The sequence below is a fragment of the Chlorocebus sabaeus genome, chromosome 28 (genome assembly GCF_047675955.1).
Source record: "Chlorocebus sabaeus isolate Y175 chromosome 28, mChlSab1.0.hap1, whole genome shotgun sequence".
NCBI lineage: Eukaryota > Metazoa > Chordata > Mammalia > Primates > Cercopithecidae > Chlorocebus > Chlorocebus sabaeus.
The window spans coordinates 8,968,516-8,988,865 of NC_132931.1; the positions used below are offsets into that span (position 1 = coordinate 8,968,516).

The 20,350-nt window shown below is 46.7% G+C and overlaps 1 protein-coding gene across 3 annotated transcripts in view; it reads left to right on the forward strand.

Moving 5' to 3' along the window:
* Positions 1 to 2,103: 2,103 nt before the first annotated feature.
* Positions 2,104 to 20,350, forward strand: part of BAZ1B (bromodomain adjacent to zinc finger domain 1B) — an 81,767-nt gene continuing 63,520 nt past the window's right edge. The window contains exons 1-3 of one of the 3 annotated variants that reach the window (XM_008018350.3): positions 2,104 to 2,570; positions 13,509 to 13,625; positions 15,844 to 15,988. In XM_008018350.3, the coding sequence (XP_008016541.3) occupies positions 2,464 to 2,570; positions 13,509 to 13,625; positions 15,844 to 15,988 (369 nt within the window). In that variant the 5' untranslated portion in view covers positions 2,104 to 2,463. The remainder of the gene's footprint in view (positions 2,571 to 13,508; positions 13,626 to 15,843; positions 15,989 to 20,350) is intronic. The other 2 variants (XM_073012687.1, XM_008018351.3) reach the window with 2 other exon arrangements.

A 20,350-nucleotide genomic window follows, 5' to 3' on the forward strand; every position in this document is an offset into this window, starting at 1 on the left:
AACGGCACAATCTCAGCTCACCGCAACCTCCGCCTCCCGGGTTCAAGCGATTCTCCTGCCTCAGCCTCCCGAGTAGCTGGAATTACAGGCATGCGCCACCATGCCCGGCTAATTTTGTATTTTTAGTAGAGACGGGGTTTCTCCATGTTGGTCAGGCTGGTCTCGAACTCCCGACCTCAGGTGATCTGCCGGCCTCGGCCTCCCAAATGCTGGAATTGTAAAGGCATGAGCCACCGCGCCCGGCCAGACGCACTTTTTTTTTTGATTCAGTCTCACTTTACTGCCCAGACTGGAGTGCAGTGTCACAATCTCCGCTCACTGCAAGCTCCGCCTCCCAGGTTCGGCCATTCTCTTGCCTCAGCCTCCTGAATAGCTTGGACTACAGGCGCCCACCACCACGCCCGGCTAATTTTTTGTATTTTTAGTGGAGACGGGGTTTCATCGTGTTAGCCAGGATGGTCTCAATCTCCTGATCTCGTGATCCGCCCGCCTCGGCCTCCCAAAGTGCTGGGATTAGGCGTGAACCACCGTGCCCAGCCAGGATGTATCTTTAATAGGTACATCTGGGCTGGGCGCGGTGGCTCATGCCTGTAATCCCAGCACTTTGGGAGGCCGAGGCGAGAGAACTGCTTGAGGCCCAGTGTTCGAGACCAGTCTGGGCAACAAAGTGAGACCCTGTCTCTACAAAAACATAAAAAATAAAAAAGGTAGATCCAATTCATTCAAATAGCATTCACTAGCACCTACAATGTTCCGAGTTGGGTGCCGAGTATCATGGGAGTAGAAAAATAAGACACAGAGATTGCCGGAAAAAAAAAAAAAGGCCAGAATCACAGTTCTGGACGGGCGCGGTGGCTCACGACTGTAATCCCAACACTCTGGGAGCCCAAGGCCGGTGGATCACCTGAGATGAGTTCGAGAACAGCCTGACCAACATGGTGAAACCCCGACTCTACTAAATACAAAAAATTAGCCGGGTGTGGTGGCGCGTGCCTGTAGTCCCAGCTATTCAGGAGGCCGAGGCAAGGGAATAGCTTCAACCCGGAAGGGAGAGGTTGCAGTCAGCTGAGATTGCACCATTGCACTCCAGCCTGGGTAACAAGAGTGAAACTTCGTCTCAAAAAAAAAAAAAAAAAAAAAATTCATCTTGGGAGGCCGAGTCGGTCGGATCACCTGAGGTCGGGAGTTTGAGACCAGCCTGACCAACATGGAGAAGCCCAGTCTCTACTAAAAATACAAAATTGTCCGGGTGCGGTGCCGCATGCTGGTAATTCCAGCTACTGGGGAGGCTGAGGCAGGAGAATCTCTTGAACCCGGGAGGCAGAGGTTGCGGTGAGCCGAGATCGCGCCATTGCGCTCCAGCCTGGGCGACAGAGCGAGACTCCGTCTCAAAAAATCCAAAAAACTAGGTACGTCTTTTAATCTATTTCTCCAAAGAAGCTTCTACATTCTACTTTCCAGCAAGCCCCTAGAAACAAGCAGTATACTTCTACCCAGATCTCAACCACACTCTCGCCCAGAAGTTAACTTTGGGGTGAGCAAAGCTGGCGCCCAAGTTGTCCTTCCGCAGAACCTTTGCCAGGGGAAGCTCCCGGGGCCACTTCCCGCCAACCCCTCCCTGCAGTCCAGCCCCACCCGCGCATCCTCGGGCGTGGCCGAGCGCGGCGCCTTTAAGAAGGGGGCGGAGCCCAAAAGGAAAGACAAAGCCCCTGGCCGCGCGCTCCCCCTCCCCCTCCGGCGCACCACACGGACAGTGGTGCCCGGATGTCGGTGTCGCCGTCGGTGACAGATGGCGCAGTATCTGTATATGCGAGGGGCTTCTCCGGCGTGACCTCTTTGAGTTCTCAGCCTCTCCGTCCCCCGCTGTCCCCGACTTTTAACTCCGCTGTCGGAGGCCCGCATGCCTATCACGGGCGTTTACATAACGTGACCTTTCACCTCTTCAGACTGCCCTCTAGTGCGCTGCAACCCAACTACGCGACAGGGGCAGGGGGGCGGGACCCAGACGCGGAGCGGCAGCTCCTCCCAGCCAATGGGCTGTGAGCGCTGACCAGCTCTCCGCCTATTGGAGCATTCGCCACCGGCGCCACGGGGGAGCAAGTTAGTGTGTGCGTTGGCCGGGCTGGGGGGAGGAGGGGAATCTCCCGCCATTTTTCAATAATTTCCTCCGGTGCGGCTGTGGAGGAGTCGTGACTGCTGGCCGCCGGGACCGGAGGTGGAGGTCGGCGGGGAGCTGCTGGGAGGCGCGGCGGTGTGCGCGGGAGCTCTTCGCCGTGGCGTTCCGCTCCATGGCTGTCGCGCGGCCGCGCCGGCGGTGAGGGAGCCGGAGTTCGCGCCGCCCTCTCACCCCTCCCCTCCCCCACCCCACCCCCGGGCGCCTGGCGCTCGCTCCGGGCCGCGGGGCCTAGTGCTGCGCCGCGGGGCCGGCCCCAGCTGCTGCCAGTCCCTACCGCCGCCGTTGCGATGGCGCCGCTCCTGGGCCGCAAACCCTTCCCGCTGGTGAAGCCGCTGCCCGGAGAGGAGCCGCTCTTCACCATCCCGCACACTCAGGAGGCCTTCCGCACCCGGGAGTATCCTTTTCCAGCCGCACGGGCCGGGCCGGGCCGGGGTAGGGCCTGGGACTCGCGGGAGCGGGCCAGCCGCGCATCCCCCGCCCGGGGCAGCTGTCAGCGCGCCCCGGCCGCTCGCGGGCCTGGACGCCGAGTCTCAGCCTGCGCCTGCCGATCCTTCCCGGGGATCCGGCGGGGGGCGCGCACCGGCCCTGGACGGGGGAGGGCCCCCTTCGGCCGCCCCCGGGGCCCCGCACTTTGTCCCGGGGCTTCGCCGGCGAGGAGTGCATCCCCCCATCCCCATTACCGCCCCCGGGTTGGCTTTAGGCCTTGAGGACCCGGGAGTGGGGAGGGGGAGCTAGGTTTCCTCCTTTTCTTTTTACCATTTTTTTTTTTTTTTTTAATTTGAATGAAACCTGCAGCTTAAGTTTTGAAATTGTACTTGCGCGGCCTCGTGATGCGGCGTGTGCAAGTCTCAACTGCGTCTTTCCCCGATCTCTGCGGGGATACTTGACGTTTTTTCCTTCTCCCGAGGCCGGGGATGAACTGACAGGACCCTGGGGCAGAAAACTGGGAGTGAGATTCCCCACTTCGAGGAAAGGGAGGGAAGAAAACTGCCTCTGGAGGAGCTGATGCCTGCCTTCCCTGGGCAGACACAGGTTTGAAATTTTGAAGGTTTAGAAGGAGATTGGTATTTGTTAAAAGTTTAAAAAAAAGCAAAAACGTGAAGTTTTTATGTTGTATTTTAGGAACATGAAATTGGATGTTTTACAAAGGAAGCATCCTCTCGTCATGACTAAGATTTCTTGCATAAGCATTATCTTTTGGTGAAAAGTTATGCAGCTTTTATTTGCTTTTTTTATGGGTGCCAGAAGAATCGTTTTTGAGACTCATCTGTAAAAAAGAAAACGATTTCTGAATCAGGCATTTCTTTGGTGACTGAAAGCTTTAAGAGTTAAGGCTAATGTGTTATGAGTTTTCTCAGCCCTATCTGTTCGGAAGGACTTGATTTCTCAGTTTCTTGCTTGCTTCTGTATAGAAGGAAGTGTCTCTGAGAGTTGTTTCATTTCTCCCTGATCCTCACTTTAACGCAGTACTTTAGAGGATAATCTCATTCTTGTTGGAGTGCAATTTGTGAGTGTCCCTTTGTGGGGAGTATACACACAAAGGGACCTGGAAAATGAGTCCATGCTGGAAGAAGGCTCTTGGAGAAATCGAGCTGTAGCATCTTGAAGCTGAAGTGGATCTTGGATCTTGGAGGTGGTCGGGTCCTCGGGCTTGGTTTGCTGAGTTGGCCGAGAGAGTGGAGGTTGACTTGTTGAAGGTCAAACGATAAAAGAGGAGTAGAATCCACCGCTCTTCCTACCTCAACCCTGTAAGTCAATCAGCAGAAGAAGGTGGAATGTTAGTCCTTCACTTTAAATTGATTTAAATATTACCTCACTTTTTTGTCGTTGTGGTATAAGGTAAAGCACATTAAAGTGGGTGGAGGGGTGGTAATCTGGTTTTTTCCTGTACTGTGAAGACTTGGAATGCTTTGGAGAAGTTCCTCTAGCTCTACCAAATACTGCATTATTCTAAAGGTACCCCACCTTTTTTTTTTTTTTTTTTTCCTTTTTGAGACAGAGTTTCGCTGTTGTTAACCCAGGCTGGAGTGCTGTGGCGAGATCTGGGCTCACTGCAATCTCCACCTCCCGGGGTCAAGCGATTCTCCTGCCTCAGCCTCCTGAATAGCTGGGATTACAGGCGCCCGCCACCACGCCTGGCTAATTTTTTGTATTTTTAGTGGAAACGGGGTTTTACCATTTTGGCCAGGCTGGTCTCAAACTCCTGACCTCAGGTGATCCACCCGCCTCAGCCTCCCAAAGTGCTGGGATTGCAGGTGTGAGCCACCGCGCCCAGCCGGTACCCTACTTTTTAATACATTTGAAACGTCAGTGGAGTAGCCGCTTGTCAGAATCCAACATCCCCTTTTCAAATGTCTTTAATATTTTGAGCTGTTGATGGATGCTTACACACTATCAGATGATAATTTCTCAGGTCTGGTTCTAGCAGAGTATAAGAAACATGCCATGGAGAAGAGACAAGTTCTAAGTATATTTCAGGTACTGAGCTTTGTAGCAAATGGCTGTAGGGAGTTAATTTAGGACTGGCAACGCAACGCAGGCTTTTTCATACTATTGAATGAATGAAATTGAAATTATATATGAAGAGTTTTGATGGTAACAATTGAAAACTGAAACCGGAAACATTTTAAGTGGTATGTATTTAATAAACATTCTTCATTTTTTAATTTCCCATAACAGCATTTAGAACTGTTTTAACAAAAGAAGTCTTAAAGCATATTATATATTGGAGGGGGGGAATTGCTCTTTTGGGAATTTCTGCAAGTGGAAGGACTTTGAGGATGGTTTTTGAACAATTGTACTGTATGGTTGGTAGATTGGCATATTTCTTTATTAGGCTATTAGTGGTTTCATAGAGGAGAACAAATATGTGGTTGGGTAACAGCTGCCTTTGAAGTAGTATTCCCAGTTCTCAATTTATATTTATAGTTATGTTTTTAATGGGACTTGATACTTTAATTTTCTTTTAATACCATACCTACTTTTTGATTGCATGTATCACAGAAATTTGTGTGATATTTTACTGACTTAAAGCTGTGTGTTGGTATGTTCTTGGAGTGTATTGTAAATCTTCATTAAACTTAGTGGAAGTTGTGAGTAATGCACACGTTTAATGACTAGGTGTTTTATATTGGTGATTATGTTGATTGTATTGTAGCTTTGTATGGTACATTCATAGGTTAGTCTCACAGGCAGGACACTAGATCTTGGAAAACATTAACTTTATCAGAATCAGTTCTTGATGTGACACTGTATTTAAGTCAAGATAGGTTTTAGGCAGGAATTGGAGCTACAAGCAGCCTGTTGTAGATGAGTATTTTTGTTGTGTTGCTTCAACTGTCATAGTTTCTAAAGCTTAGAATCAACTAGTTCACGACCTTTGTAGCATCATTATATGAGAATTTATTGAGGGTATGATGATGAGGGGCTTATTCATACTGTTAATCTGGCTCTATACAAGTGTGACTAGAGCATGTTTTTGTTTTGTTTTAAGAGACAGAATCGCTATTTTGCCCAGGCTGGAGTGCAGCAGTTGTTCACAGACGAGATGGTAGCACAGGGAAGCCTTGAAGTGGACTCGAGATCCTCCTGCCTCAGCCTCCAGAGTAGCTGGGACTACAGGCACACACTACTGTGCCTGCCTTAGAGCAGCATGTTTTAAGAGTTGAGTAGCTGTAGATGGAGTTGTGTTGTAGTTGTAAGAGTTTTACTGGACATTTGGAATACTGAGCTCTTATGTTGATTTTTATACATTCTTTAAAGTAAAACATTATGCCATGTTAGACTTGTTTTTAACTTAAAGACAGTCTGGTCCAAAGAGAGAAAATCGGGTAAAAAGCAAATCTTGAGTTGGCTCACTATTTGCCATCTTCTGACTTAGAATTCTTAGGTTACAGTTAATGCTTTTTTAACTCTGTACTTTCCTGGGCCACTTCCTTTCAGGATATCAAGTACTTCATTGAAAGAAACAAACCCTGCAAGATTGAAGAGAACAAAGCAGGAGCATATTGTGATAAGGAGGTAGCTGATGGCAAAGGAGATGCATAATGAGATAGTCTAGGATTCGAAAATATCTTATCTTTTATAGCTTACACAACCTTTGGAGAATTGCTTTGACATTTTGTCTGCAATTATATGTGCAGCAGTTGTTGGAACATAAAAACCTCAATTGGCATTTGCTCTGAGAGATTGTTTGAGAATGAGTGACTTATTTTGGTAAACTAAACTCTGAAACAGGATTTAGAGGCAGCTGACTCAATATCCTACTAATGGGCCTTTTTGCCTTTTCATTTTCATTTTTTTTCTTGCTTTCCCTTTTTTATTTATTGAGACAGGGTCTCACTCTATTGCCCAGGCTGGAGTGCAGTGATGTGTGATCATGGCTTCCTGTAGCCTCCAACTCCCCAGGCTCAAGTGATTCGTCCCACTCAGCCTTCTGAGTAGCTATAACCATAGGTGCGCACCATCACGCTTGTCTAATTTTTGTACGTTTCATAGAGACGGGGTCTTGCAAAGTTGCCCAGGCTAGTCTTGGATTTCTGGCCTCAAGTGATCCTCCCGCCTCAGCCTCCCAAAGTGCTGGGATTACAGGCGTGAGCCACCATGCCCGGCCTTGTTTTCTCTTAATATAAGTTAAAGTAATTACCAGAAGAGTTACACACACTTAAAATAGCCATTGTTAGGGGTTGTAGGAGTTTCCATTTCAGATTTTTTCTTTTTTTGAGACAGCCTCATTCTGTCACCCAGACTGGAGTGCAATGGTGTCATCTTGACTCACTGCAACCTCTGCCGCCCAGCTTCAAGCGATTCTCCTACCTCATCCTCCCAACTAGCTAGGATAACTGGCGCCTGCCACCATGCCTGGCTGATTTTTGTATTTTTAGTAGAAACGGGGTTTCACCATATTGGCTAGGCTGGTCTCGAATTCCTGACCTCAGTGATCCACCCGCTTTGGCCTCCCAAAGTGCTGGGATTACAGACGTGAGCCCCCGTGCCTGGCCCCAGATTTTTATAATTAATTTGACTAGTCAATTAATTTTGAGTTAATACTGTCAGAAGACATTTTCTGAGATGTATACCTTGGGTTTCAGTGCTGGCCAACAAAACTATAAGCCATATGTAATTTAAAATTTTGTAGTACTCTCATATTAAAGAAAGAAAAAAATGGTGGGAAAAAATTAAAACAGCTGGATGTGGTGGTGTGCGCCTGTAGTCCCAGCTACTCAGGAGGCCAAAGCTGGAGAATTCCTTAAACCCAGAAGCTTGAGACCAGCCAAGGCAACGTAGTGAGACCACCATCTCCAAAAACATAAATAAATAATAAAAAGGAAAACCACATTTTTCTCTGTTTTTGAGTGGAGTCTCGCTCTGTATCCCAGGCTGGAGTACAGTGGTGCGATCTCGGCTCACTACAACCTCCGCCTCCTGGGTTCGAGTGATTCTCCTGCCTCAGCCCCCTGAATAGCTGGGACTACAGGCATGCGCCACCACACCTGGCTACTTTTTTGTGTATTTTATTTTATTTTATTTTATTTTTTTTTTTTTTTTTTTTTTGAGACGGAGTCTCGCTCTGCCGCCCAGGCTGGAGTGCAGTGGCCGGATCTCAGCTCACTGCAAGCTCCGCCTCCCGGGTTCACGCCATTCTCCTGCCTCCGCCTCCCGAGTAGCTGGGACTACAGGCGCCCGCCACCTCGCCCGGCTAGTTTTTTGTATTTTTTAGTAGAGACGGGGTTTCACCATGTTAACCAGGATGGTCTCGATCTCCTGACCTCGTGATCCGCCCGTCTCGGCCTCCCAAAGTGCTGGGATTACAGGCGTGAGCCACCGCGCCCGGCCTTTTTGTGTATTTTAAGTAGAGATGGGGTTTCACCTTGTTGGCCAGGCTGGTCTCGAACTCCTAGCCCCAAGTGATCTGCCGACCTCTGCCTCCCAAAGTGCTGGGATTACAGGTGTGAGCCACCGTACCCTGCCACATTTTTCTCATTTTAAGACCAAGGCTGACACCTGGTATGGTGGCTCATGCCAGTAATCCCAGCACTCTGGGAGTCTGAGGCAGGTGAATTGCTTGAGCCCAGGAATTTGAGATCAGCCTGGACAGCAGTGAATGAAACCCTGTCTCTACAAAAAATAGAAAAGTTAGCTGGACATGGTGACGGTTGCCTGTGGTCCCAATTACTTGGGTGGCTGGGGTGGGAGGATCACTTGAGTCCAGGAGGCAAAGGTTGCAGTGAAGCGAGATGGTGCCATTGCACTCCAGCTTGGGTGACAGAGCAAGACTCTACCTCAAAAAAAAAAAAAAGAAGGCTGGAGGGGCAAACCCTGTGTGTGACATGCCTTTCTAGTGGCATACAGAAAGAGCTAGAAGACATCATGGCTTTAAGCCTCTTCCTGGAAGTGACATATATTACATCTGCTCACATGTGTTGGTTGAAACAAGTCACATGGTCAAGCTTGATGTTAATGGAGAGGGGAGGTACATTCCTCTTCAGGGACCTTGTAGACATGCCACGTGGCAGTGGGTGGAGATGTAAAAATCTTATGGAAAGAAACTAATACAATCTATCGTATTTGAATATTCAAGGAGTGTTTTCTGGGAAACACTATTTTTGAGATCTAAAGTATGATTAGAATTTACAGGAATAATAGAGGACTGTATATTCTTGGCAGAGAAGGTGTGATGAGTTCGTGATTGTGTGAGTTTGAAGGGTTTTTTTTTTTTTTGCGACAGATTCTCACTCTGTCATCTGGACTGGAGTGCGTTGATGTGATCTTGGCTCACTGCAACCTCCACCTTCCTCATTCAGGCAATTCTCTGCCTCAGCCTCCCAAGTAGCTGGGATTACAGGTGCCCACCACCGTGCCTGGCTAGTTTTTGTATTTTTCTTAGAGACAGGGTTTCACCATCTTGGCCAGACTGGTCTTGAACTCCTGACCTCATGATCCACCCACTTCAGCCTCCCAAAGTGCTGGGATTACAGGCGTGACCCACCATGCCCGGCCTAATCTTTTTTTAGACAGTCTCCCTCTGTTGCTCAGGCTGGAGTGCGGTGGCACCATCTCAGCTCACTGCAACCTCCACTTCCTGGGCTCAAGTGATCCTCCCACCTCAGATCCCTGCAACCTCCACTTCCTGGGCTCAAGTGATCCTCCCACCTCAGATTCCTGAGTAGCTGGAACTGCAGGCCTGTGCTATGGCATTTAGCTAACTTTTTTTTTTTTTTTTTTGGTAGAGATGGGGTTTTGCTGTGTTGCCCAGGCTGCTCTCGAACTCCTGGGCTTGAGCGATGCTCCTGCCTGGGCCTCATAAACTGCCACCATGCCTGGCCACTCCTTTTTTTTTTTTTTTTTTTTTTGAGACTGAGTTTCATTCTTGTTGCCCAGGCTGCAGTGCAATGGTATGATCTCAGCCCATGCAACCTCCATCTCCCAGGTTCAAGCAGTTCTCCTGTGTCAGTCTCGCGAGTAGCTGGGATTACAAGCGTACGCCACCACGCCTGGCTAATTTTTTGTATTTTTAGTAGAGATGGGATCTCACGATGTTGGCCAGGATGGTCTCGACCTCCTGACCTCAGGTGATCCTCCCGCCTTGGCCTCCCAAAGTGCCAGGTTTATAGGCGTGAGCCACTGTGTCTGGCCTGCCCCTGATTTGTTTTGTTTTGTTTTGTTTTTCTGGTCCCTACTTTTTAAAGTAACAACTCTAGGTTGAGCATCCCAAATCCATAAATCAGAAATGCTCCAAAATCTGAAAGTTTTTTTTTTTTTTTGAGACGGAGTCTCACCCTGTCGCCCAGGCTGGAGTACAGTGGTGTGATCTGGGCTCACTGCAGGCTCCACCTCCTGGGTTCATGCCATTCTCCTGCCTCAGCCTCCCCAGTAGCTGGGACTACAGGCGCCCGCCACTACGCCCGGCTAATTTTTTGTATTTTTAGTAGAGGTGGGGTTTCACCATGTTAGCCAGGATGGTCTCCATCTCCTGACCTCGTGATCCGTCCACCTTGGCCTCCCAGAGTGCTGGAATTACAGGCGTGAGCCTCCGTGCCCGGCCTAAAATCTGAAAGTTTTTGAGCCCCAACATGATCCTCAAAGGAAGTGCTCATTGGAGCATTTTGGATTTTTGTATTTGGGATGCTGAACTAGTTAAGTATAATGCAGATACTTCAAAATCTGAAAGAAATTCGAAATCCAAAATACTCCCGTTTCTAAGCATTTTGGATAGGGATCCTTAACCTGTAATAATAAAAACTTACTTTCTCTCTTTAAGACATATTTGTTAATGTGTTTCTCTTACATTCTCACTGATGACACCGCGAGTTTTTTTTTTTTTTTTTTCCTTTTAATAGTTTTTTGTAAAGATAGTCTCACTATATTCAGGCTGGTTTTGAACCCCTGGACTCAAGGGATTCCCCAACTTTGTCCTCCCAAATGCTGGGATTGCATGCGTGAGCCACTATGCCTGCTGGAGCTTCTTAAATATGGCTAAATAATGTGTTAGAATTTTATCAAGCTTTTTGAAAGTTTAAATAAGTCCACTTGCTGATTCCTCCTCTGTCCTTGTTTTACTACCCATCCCTTCCACTCCCCTAGTGCAGCAGACAAAAATAAGACAAATCCATCTTGGGATAATGTCCTATGGAAGCCATTCTGTTGCTCTTTTCTAGGTATAGGTTTGAAAATTTTCAGTGATTGGATTTACATAGCTGTATATGGAAGCCTGACTCAGGTTTTTACTCAAACATACTATATATTTTGTTTAATCACTTAGATATTAGCACCACCCCTGCTAAGGAAAATGGATTTATTACTCAATTTTAGCAGATCTGGGGAAATCCACAATGAGCAAAGCTGCTTATACTATTGGATAATGTTACTATTTTGGATTACCTGTGGGTTCTTGTTTGCGTTTTTGTTGATCATAACCTTGGAAAACCAAGCATCTGTATTTATTAAACATGCGGCTGGGTGTGGTGGCTCACACCTGTAATCCCAGCACTTTGGGAGATTGAGGCAGGAGGACTTTTTGAGCCCAGGAGTTCGAGACCAACCTGGGCAATGTGAGACCCCGACTCTGCAAGAGAAAAAACGTAGCTGGGCATGGTGGTGTGCACCTGTAGTCCTAGCTACTCAGGAGGCTGAGGCCCGGGATTGCTTGACCCCAGGAAGTCAAGGCTACAGTGAGCCATGGTTCTGCCACTGCACTTCAGCCTGGGAGACAGAGTGAGACCCTGTGTCAAAAATAAATACATAAATAGATAAAAATGAGCTGGGTGTTGCAGTGTGAGTCTGTAATCCCAGCTATTCAGGAGGCTAAGGCCGGAGGATCTCTTGAGCTCAGGAGATCCCGGCCAGCCTTGTCTCTAAAAACAAAAATTAGAATATTTGTTTAGTTGTTAAGTAGTATTGTAGAGGAAGCTGTTTAAATACTTTTATTTCAACCACTATAAAACGTGTCTTTTGGAATATACAGGTATTGTTTGCTAACTTATGTCAGTTGATTTTCTTACATAGCATCTGTTGCTGTGCATAAAAGTAAATTAGTTACTTGCCATTTGAATTTGAAAGTGGCTGGCTGATGGTGAATTCCAGTTGGTTTTGTGTGGAAAGTTGCCATATTTACGCTACCAACTTGATGTTTTCTTTCCCTCATCTCCCTCACGAAGACCGTCTAAATGGCTAGTAAATGATCTTCTGAATCTAAATATTATTGGAGACATCATAGAGACTGGATAAATATTGTATTAAAAGTACTTTTTGGAATACTTCTAAGTATTCTATGAAATTTATTTTTTAAACCAGGGGTATCCAGTCTTTTGACCACATTGAAATAAGAATTGTCTCGGGCCACACATAAAATACGCTAACACTAACAATAGTTGATCAGTTAAAAAAAAAAAAAAATCACCAAAAAACTCATAATTTTTTTTTCCCCGAAGATGGAGTCTCGCTCTGTTGCCCAGGCTGGAGTGCAGTGACATGATTTCAGCTCACTGCAAGCTCCGCCTCCCAGGTTCAGGCCATTCTCCTGCCTCAGCCTCTTGAGTCTCTTTTTAGTAGAGACGGGGTTTCACTGTGTTAGCCAGGATGGTCTCTATCTCCTCACCTTGTGATCTGCCCGCCTCGGCCTCCCAAAGTGCTAGGATTATAGGTGTGAGCTACCGTGCCCGGCCAAAAATTCATAACGTTGTAAGAAACTTTACGAACTTGTGTTGGGCTGTATTGAAAGCCGTCCTGGGCCGCAGGTTGGACAAGCTTGTAAACCCTAAGAAGTAACATGTTTCCAAGGTGGACTGGAGGGCTGTGGGTAAATGGATCATTAACATATGCTCAAGGTTATTCCAAACTGCCTGTGAGACTGTGGCCTAGTCATCTCATTTTACTGTAAACCGATTACTTTTTTTTTAAATGGAGGTGCAATGTACTGGTTTTCTTTTTTTTTTTTTTTTTTTTTTTTTTTGGAGATGAAGTTTTGCTCTTGTTGCCCAGGCTGGAGTGCAGTGGCACTATCTTGGCTCACTGCAACCTCCGCCTCCTGGGTTCAAGCGATTCTCCTGCCTCAGCCTCCCGAGTAGCTGAGATTACAGGCATGTGCCACCAAGCCCAGCTAATTTTTTTTTTTTTTTTTTTTTTTTTTTGGATTTTTAATGGAGACGGGGTTTCTCCATGTTGGTCAGGCTGGTCTCGAACTTCTGATCTCAGGTGATCTGCCTGCCTTGGACTCCCAAAGTGCTGAGATTACAGGTGTGAGCCACTGCGCCCGGCAGTGGACTGACTCTTAAACTTGCTGACTATCTGAGTTTTCTAAAAATTTTGCTTACCTTGTATTGTTATTTTTTGACTTGTATTTTAATTTACCTTTATTTTTTCTTATGAATTTTTAGTACATCTTAAGTCTTGTGTAATGAAACTTTGGTGAATTGAGGAAATTACATTTGTACTAAAATACTAGTTTTTTTTGTAAAACATGAGCAACCGTTTTTATTATTTATTTTTATTTTTTGTAGAGACGAGGTCTACCCGGCTGGTCTTGAACTCCTGGTCTCAAGTGATTGTCCCACCTTCGCCTCTCAAAATGCTGAGATTAGAGGCGTGATCATCCTAGTCTGTAAATCCCATGCAGGCGCCCAGCCCATGACAATCTATTCTCATCATACTTCAGTCTTAGTCATTTTGCTTTGGGCCCTGATTCAGATTAAAGACCCCAATTCCATTTTTATCCTCTCATGCTACACATTTTAAAAAGGATACTGTAGATTTTTTTCTATATATAAGTATCTCACGGGTATGGGTTAGTTGTCTCTGTTGCTTGCATATTGTTTTCCTGAACTACTGCCTGCAGAGAGTACGAAGCCCGCTTGGAAAGGTACAGTGAGCGCATCTGGACATGCAAGAGTACTGGAAGCAGTCAGCTAACACACAAGGAAGCCTGGGAGGAAGAACAGGAAGTTGCTGAGCTGTAAGTAATGGAAGTATTGCCCTTTGCCACCATCTTCTCATTGTTAGGAAAGGAGGGAATATTAATCCTAAAGCAGTATGTGTATTTAAGTTTATGGGGCACAAATTGGACTGTATTACATTGGTGTACTGTATGGGTTTCTGGGTTCCTTTGCATAGTGGCATTTTGCCAGTAGCAATGTGGAATATTTATTTAGCTATATGTGCACTTGTTTAGGTATTTGCCAGGCCTTTGAGTGTTCCTGCTCCATGCTTTCACCTTGCAAGTACTCTGGTAATGTGGTTTCTTTTTTTCTTTTCTTTTTTTTGAGACAGAGTCTCGCTTTCATCCAGGCTGGAGTGCAGTGGCATGATCTCGGCTCACTGCAAGCTCCGCCTCCCGGGTTCAAGTGATTCCCCTGCCTCAGCCTCCCGAGTAGCTGGGACTACAGGCGCCCACCACCACACCCGGCTAATTTTTTGTATTTTTAGTAGAGACAGGATTTCACCATGTTAGGCAGGATGGTCTCAATCTCCTGACCTTGTGATCCGTCTGCCTTGGCCTCCCAAAGTGCTGGGATTACAGTCCTGAGCTACCGCCCCAGTGTTATTTATTTATTTATTTTTTTGAGACGAGTCTCCCTCTGTTGCCCAGCCTGGAGTTCAGTGGTGCGATCCCGACTCAACTGCAGGCTCTGCCTCCTGGGTTCACGCCATTCTCCTGCCTCAGCCTCCTGAGTAGCTGGCACTACAGGCACCTACCACCACACCTGGCTAATTTTTTCTTTGTATTTTTAGTAGAGATGGGGTTTCACTATGTTAGCCAGGGTGGTCTCGATCTTCTGACCTTGTGATCCGCCTGCCTCTGCCTCCCAAAGTGCTGGGATTGCAGGCGTGAGCCACTGTGCCCGGCCTTATTCTTATTTTTATTTTTGAGATGGAGTCTCGCTCTGTTGCCCAGGCTGGAGTGCAGGGGATGATTTCGGCCCACTGCAGTCTCTACCTCCTGGGTTCAAGCGATTCTCGTGCCTCAGCCTCCCGAGTAGCTGGATCTACAGACACTCACCACCACGCCTGGCTAATTTTTCTATTTTTAGTAGAGATGAGGTTTTGCCATGTTAGCCAGGCTGATCTCGAACTCCTGACCTCAAGTGACCTGCTCACCTCAGCCTCCCGAAGTGCTGGGATTACAGGTGTGAGCCACTGTGCCCAGCCGGGTATGATAATTAATTTTTTTTGCTAATTTAATAAGTGAAAAGCATTAAATCATTGCTGTCCTTTTGCAACAGCTCTGGTGTTCAAGTCATGTTTCCAACATGTTAATGCTTCCTGGTTTCCTTTTATTTTTAAAGGCACAGTTTCGCTCTTGCCCAGGCTGGAGTGCAGTGGCATGATCATAGCTCGTGGAATCAAGCCATCCTCTTGCCTCACTCAGCCTCTTAATGTAACTGGGACTGTAGGTGCATGCCACCTCACCCAGCTAATTATTTTAGTTTTTTATAGAGACAGGGTCTCACTCTGTTGGCCAGGCTGGTCTCAAACTGCTGGGCTCAAGCAGTCCTCCCACCTGTGCCTTCCAAAGTGCTAGAACCCACCATGTCCAGCAAACTGCATGGTTTTTTTTAACCTTTGTATTCCCCAGTGCCTTGTGTATATTTGCTAAAGTAGTGTTGTTTTGCTGTGAACCTAAAACTTGTAAAATGGTGTCTTTTTTTTTTGAGATGGAGTCTTGCTCTGTTGCCCAGGCTGGAGTCCAGTGGCCTGATCTTGGCTCACTGCAGCCTCCGCTTCCCATGTTCAAGTGATTCTCCTGCCTTAGCCTCCCAAGTAGCTGGGATTACAGACATATGCCACCACGCCTGGCTAATTCTTGTATTTTGAGTTTCACCATGTTGGCCAGGCTGGCCTTGAACTCATGACCTCAGGTGATCTGCCTGCCCTGGCCTCCCATAGTGCTGGGATTACAGGTGTGAGCCACCACACCCGGCCAGAAGTTAAGTCTTAAAAGAGGTTAGGTGCAGTGGTGCATGCCTGTGGTCCCAGCTACCTGAGAGGCTGAGGTTAGGAGGATTGAGCACAGGAGGTGGAGGCTAGTGAGCTACGATTGTGCCACTGCACTCCAGCCTTGGTGACAGAGTGAGAAATGTTTGGAAAAGAAAGAAAGAAATGTTTGAATTGACTTGAATTAAATCTCTGGGTAAGTTTTTGTGTTTTCTTAATAACTAATTACATTTATTTAGCTTGAAGGAGGAGTTTCCTGCCTGGTATGAGAAACTTGTTCTGGAAATGGTTCACCATAACACAGCCTCTTTAGAGAAGTTGGTAGATACTGCTTGGTTGGAGATCATGACCAAATATGCTGTGGGAGAAGAGTGTGACTTCGAGGTGAGTGCCTGTTCGTTTCTGATTGGACTTACCGTCAGAATTAGAGCTGTCGGTCTAGGTTACAGAACACATTTCTACGTGTGTAAAACTGTTATGTGTAGTATTGTATTTAATATCAAGTATTGATACTTGATGTTAATACTTGTGTGTTTTTTTGTTTTTGTTTTTTTGAGATGGAGTCTTGCTCTGTCTCCAAGGCTAGAGTGCAGTGCGCGGTCTTGGCTCACTGCAACCTCATTCTCCCGTGTTCAGGTGATTCTCCCACCTCAGCCTTCTGAGTAGCTGGGACTACAGCTGTGCATCACCACACCCGTCTAATTTTTTTATGTTTTTGGTAGAGATAGGGTTTCACCATGTTGGCCAGGCTGGTCTTGAACTCCTGACTTCAGATGATCCGTCCACCTTGGCCTCCTATCAAGTATTATAAGGAATAAATGTTATTTTTATTTGTTTGTTTAGAGACAGGGTTTCGTTCTGTCACACAGTCTAGAGTGCAGTGGTGCAGTCATAGCTCACTGTATATAGCCTTGGACTCCTTGGCTTACGCCGTCCGCTCACCTTAGCCTTCTGAGTAGCTGGGACTGCAGGCATGTGCCATCATTCTTGGCCTTGAACCAAATTTTAGAACCACATTTATCACCAAGAATGTTTTAGTGTTGTAATAATTGCAACACTTTGTTGTATTAGTCTATCCTTGCTTTGTCTTTTTCATCCTTTTTTGATAATTCTGTTATTTTCCCTTTTTGGTTTTGATTTTTCTTTTTTTTATTTTTCGGAGATAGAGTCTTACTGGACTCTGTAAGTCTTACTGGACTTGCTGGAATAGTGCAATTTCGCCATCTTGGCTCATTGCAGCCTCCACCTCCCAGGCTCAAGCGATCCTCTCATGTCACCGTCCACACAGCCGGGACCACAGGTGTGTGCCACCATGCCCGACTAATTTTTTGTATATTTTGTAGAGACGGGATTTCACCATGATGCTCCAACTGGTCTCTAACTCCTAATCTATCCTCTTGCCTTGGCCTCCCAAAGTGCTGGGATTTAGGCTTGAGCCACTGTGCCCGGCCCGTGCAGTGGCCATGCTAGTCTTCTCCATATTATTCCAGTTTTATTATATGTGCTGGCAAAGTGAGCTCATAATTCTTACTGTGTTTAAAAGATTTTAAGATTTTTTTTTTCTGAGATGGAGTTTTGTTCTTGTTGCCCAGGCTGGAGCGCAATGGCGTGGTCTTGGCTCATTGCAACCTTCGCCTCCCTGGTTCAAGTGATTCTCCTGCCTCAGCCTCCCAAGTAGCTGGGATTACAGGCGCCTGCCACCATGCCCTGCTAATTTTTTATTTTTAGTAGAGACGGCGTCTCTCCATGTTGGTCAGGCTGGTCTTGAACTCCCGACCTCTGGCTTCAGCCTCCCAGAGTTGGGATTATAGGCGTGAGCCACCGCGCCCGGCCTCAGACGTGTAATCCAAGTCCTCGCTGTAATGAGAGTTGGACTTTTTCTACCTAATTTTTTTTTTTTTTTTTTTTTTTGAGACGGAGTCTTGCTCTGTTGCCCAGGCTGGAGTGCAGTGGCACAATCTCGGCCCATTGCAAGCTCCGCCTCCCAGGTTCACGCCATTCTCCTGCCTCAGCCTCCCGAGTAGCTGGGACTACAGGTGCCCACCACCACACCTGGCTAATTTTTTTGTATTTTTAGTAGAGATGGGTTTTCACTGTGTTAGCCAGGATGGTCTTCATCACCAGACCTTGTGAACCGCCCATCTCGGCCTCCCAAAGTGCTGGGATTACAGGCGTGAGCCACCACGCCCGGCCTTAAATTTATTTTTTAATTATCTAGCCAAAATAACTAAATGTTAACTATTACAAAAGTGATACCTAACACTAAAGCAATCGCTGTGTGTCTTTTAACAGCTGAAAGTAAGATTCAGGAGAAACAACTAAACAGTTGTTAAATATCTATCTGTGTGTACTTGACACTGGGCTAATTACTTTACATAATGTCTTGCAGAATTTGCACAGAAATCTTGAGGTGGTAGGCAGCCTTATACATTTAAATGGCATGTTGAGGTTGATATGTATCAGTTATGAGTGCACTCAGCCGTTACGTAGTGAAATTGTAATAGTGGCCCGTAGTTCTCAGACTTTGGTGTAATACTTAGCTACTGAAAATGCGTCCTTGGCTGGGCATGGTGGCTTAGGCCTGTAGTCCTAGCACTTTGGGAGACCAAAGTGGGCAGATCACCTGAGGTCAGGAGTTTGAGACCAGCCTGGCCAGCATGGCGATACCCTGTCTCTCTAAAAAAATACGAAAATTAGCCGGGTGTGGTAGTGCATGCCTATAATCCCAGCTACTCGGGAGGCTGAGGTGGGAGAACTGCTTGAAATGTTCTTCGGCCCATTCCTTGAGGGTTCAGAAAGTCTAGGATAGACCTAACATTTTTCAATTCTAACAGTCTGCAGGGTGGTAGTGATGCTGTCACATGAGGTATAACACTGTTAGTGGTACTGGCTTAAACAAGGAGGACGTGATTATCTCACGTAGTAAGTCTTAGATAGTTCCAAGTTTGGCATAGAGGCTGAATACTATTATCAAGGACCTAGACTTTCTCTGTCTTTCTGTTCCGTTCTTCTCAGTGTGCTGAGTTCTGGTCCTTAGCTTTGTTGTCCCTTGGTTGTGATAAAATGTGACTGTGTTCAGAGTGAGGGAATACTTATCAAAACAGTCTAAGAAAATCTTTCCAGAAGTGTATCTGGAGAAGTCTTTCTTGAAGCATAAAATAGAAAGCTCCACCCTTTATCTTTACATGTTATTGGCTAGACCTTGGCTTATATAACCACCCAGAGCTGCAGTGGGGGCTGAGAGAGTATCTTCCTTTGTATTTAAGTCTCAAAAGAGACAGGCTGGCAAGAGAGAAGAGGGAGGGATTAGCTTGGTAGCTAGCTCAGCAGCAGTTTGTGCTACAATAGCCAGTACATGATGGGGCCAAGATTCACACTTGTCTGTCTGGTTTCAAAGTTCTTGTTGTTTGTTTGCTACAGTAATTTACTCCTCTGACTCCTTTCTGTCTCCTAGCTAGTTCTTTTTTATTTGTCATGTCTGGCAGTACTAGTGGGGTTTTTGTTTGTTTGTTTGTTTTTTATTGAGACAGGGTCTTGCTCTGTCTTCCAGGCTGGAGTGCAGTGGTGTGGTCGTAGCTCACTGCAGCCTCAGCCTCCCGGGCTCAAGCAATCCTCCCACCTCAGCCTCCCGAGTAGCTGGGACTGTAGGCACTCACAACCATGCCTAGCTAAGGCCTTTTTTTTTTTTTTGAGATGGAGTCTAGCTGTCTCCCAGGCTGGAGTAGAGTGACACGATCTCGGCTCACTGCAAGTTCCGCCTCCCGGGTTCACGCCATTCTCCTGCCTCAGCCTCCCAAGTAACTGGGACTACAGGTGCCTGCCACCGCACCCAGCTAATTTTTTGTATTTTTAGTAGAGACAGGGTTTCACCGTGTTAGCCAGCAGGATGGTCTCGATCTCCTGACCTCGTGATCCGCCTGCCTCTGCCTCCCAAAGTGCTGGGATTACAGGCGTGAGCCACCGCACCCGGCCAGTTTTTTATTTTTTATAGAGAATCAGGGCCTCGCCATGTTGGCCAGGCCGGTCCCAGACTCCTGGGCTCAAGTGATCCTCCCACCTTGGCCTCGCAAAATACTGAGATTACAGGCATGAATCACTGTGGTTGACCATTAGTGGGTTCTAATCACATACTTTATATCAGTCAGTGTCCCAGCAGGAAACAGATGGTATACTCAAATGTAATTGAATTGAGCTTAATAAAGGGGCTGTTGACAGCACACAGCAGTCTGGTCAGGGTTAAGGAAAACTTAACAAGGAAGGGTTAAGTACTTCATACCTATCAGCGGTTGGGGGAAACTTTATCATTTCTAAACCCCAAGGAAGCAGAGGGAGGGAGTGGGTACAGGAACTAGAAAAGAATAGCTGCTGTTGTTGAAGAGTACTTTGGTAGTGAGAGAAAACTGTAACTGTAACCAACCTCCTAGGGAGGCATTTGGGAATAGACACCCCAACGATGCTTTACTTCCATCTCCTGGTTTTCTGCTGATGCTCCCTGTGAACTGAGCTCACCAGAATCTAGCGGGCAATGGGAGTTTTGGCGGAGCCTATAAAGGTCAGCCTATTTAAGCATAGAGCCAGGTAGAGAAGGATGGAAATGGATTTGACGTGGCAAAACGAAAATATTTTGTACACATCTGCAAGGTGAAAGAAGAAATGTTTGAGGGAAGATGGGCTGAACCCAGTGGCTCCTGCCTGTAATCCCAGTACTTTGGGAGACTGAGGGAGGAGGATGGCTTGAAGCTAGGA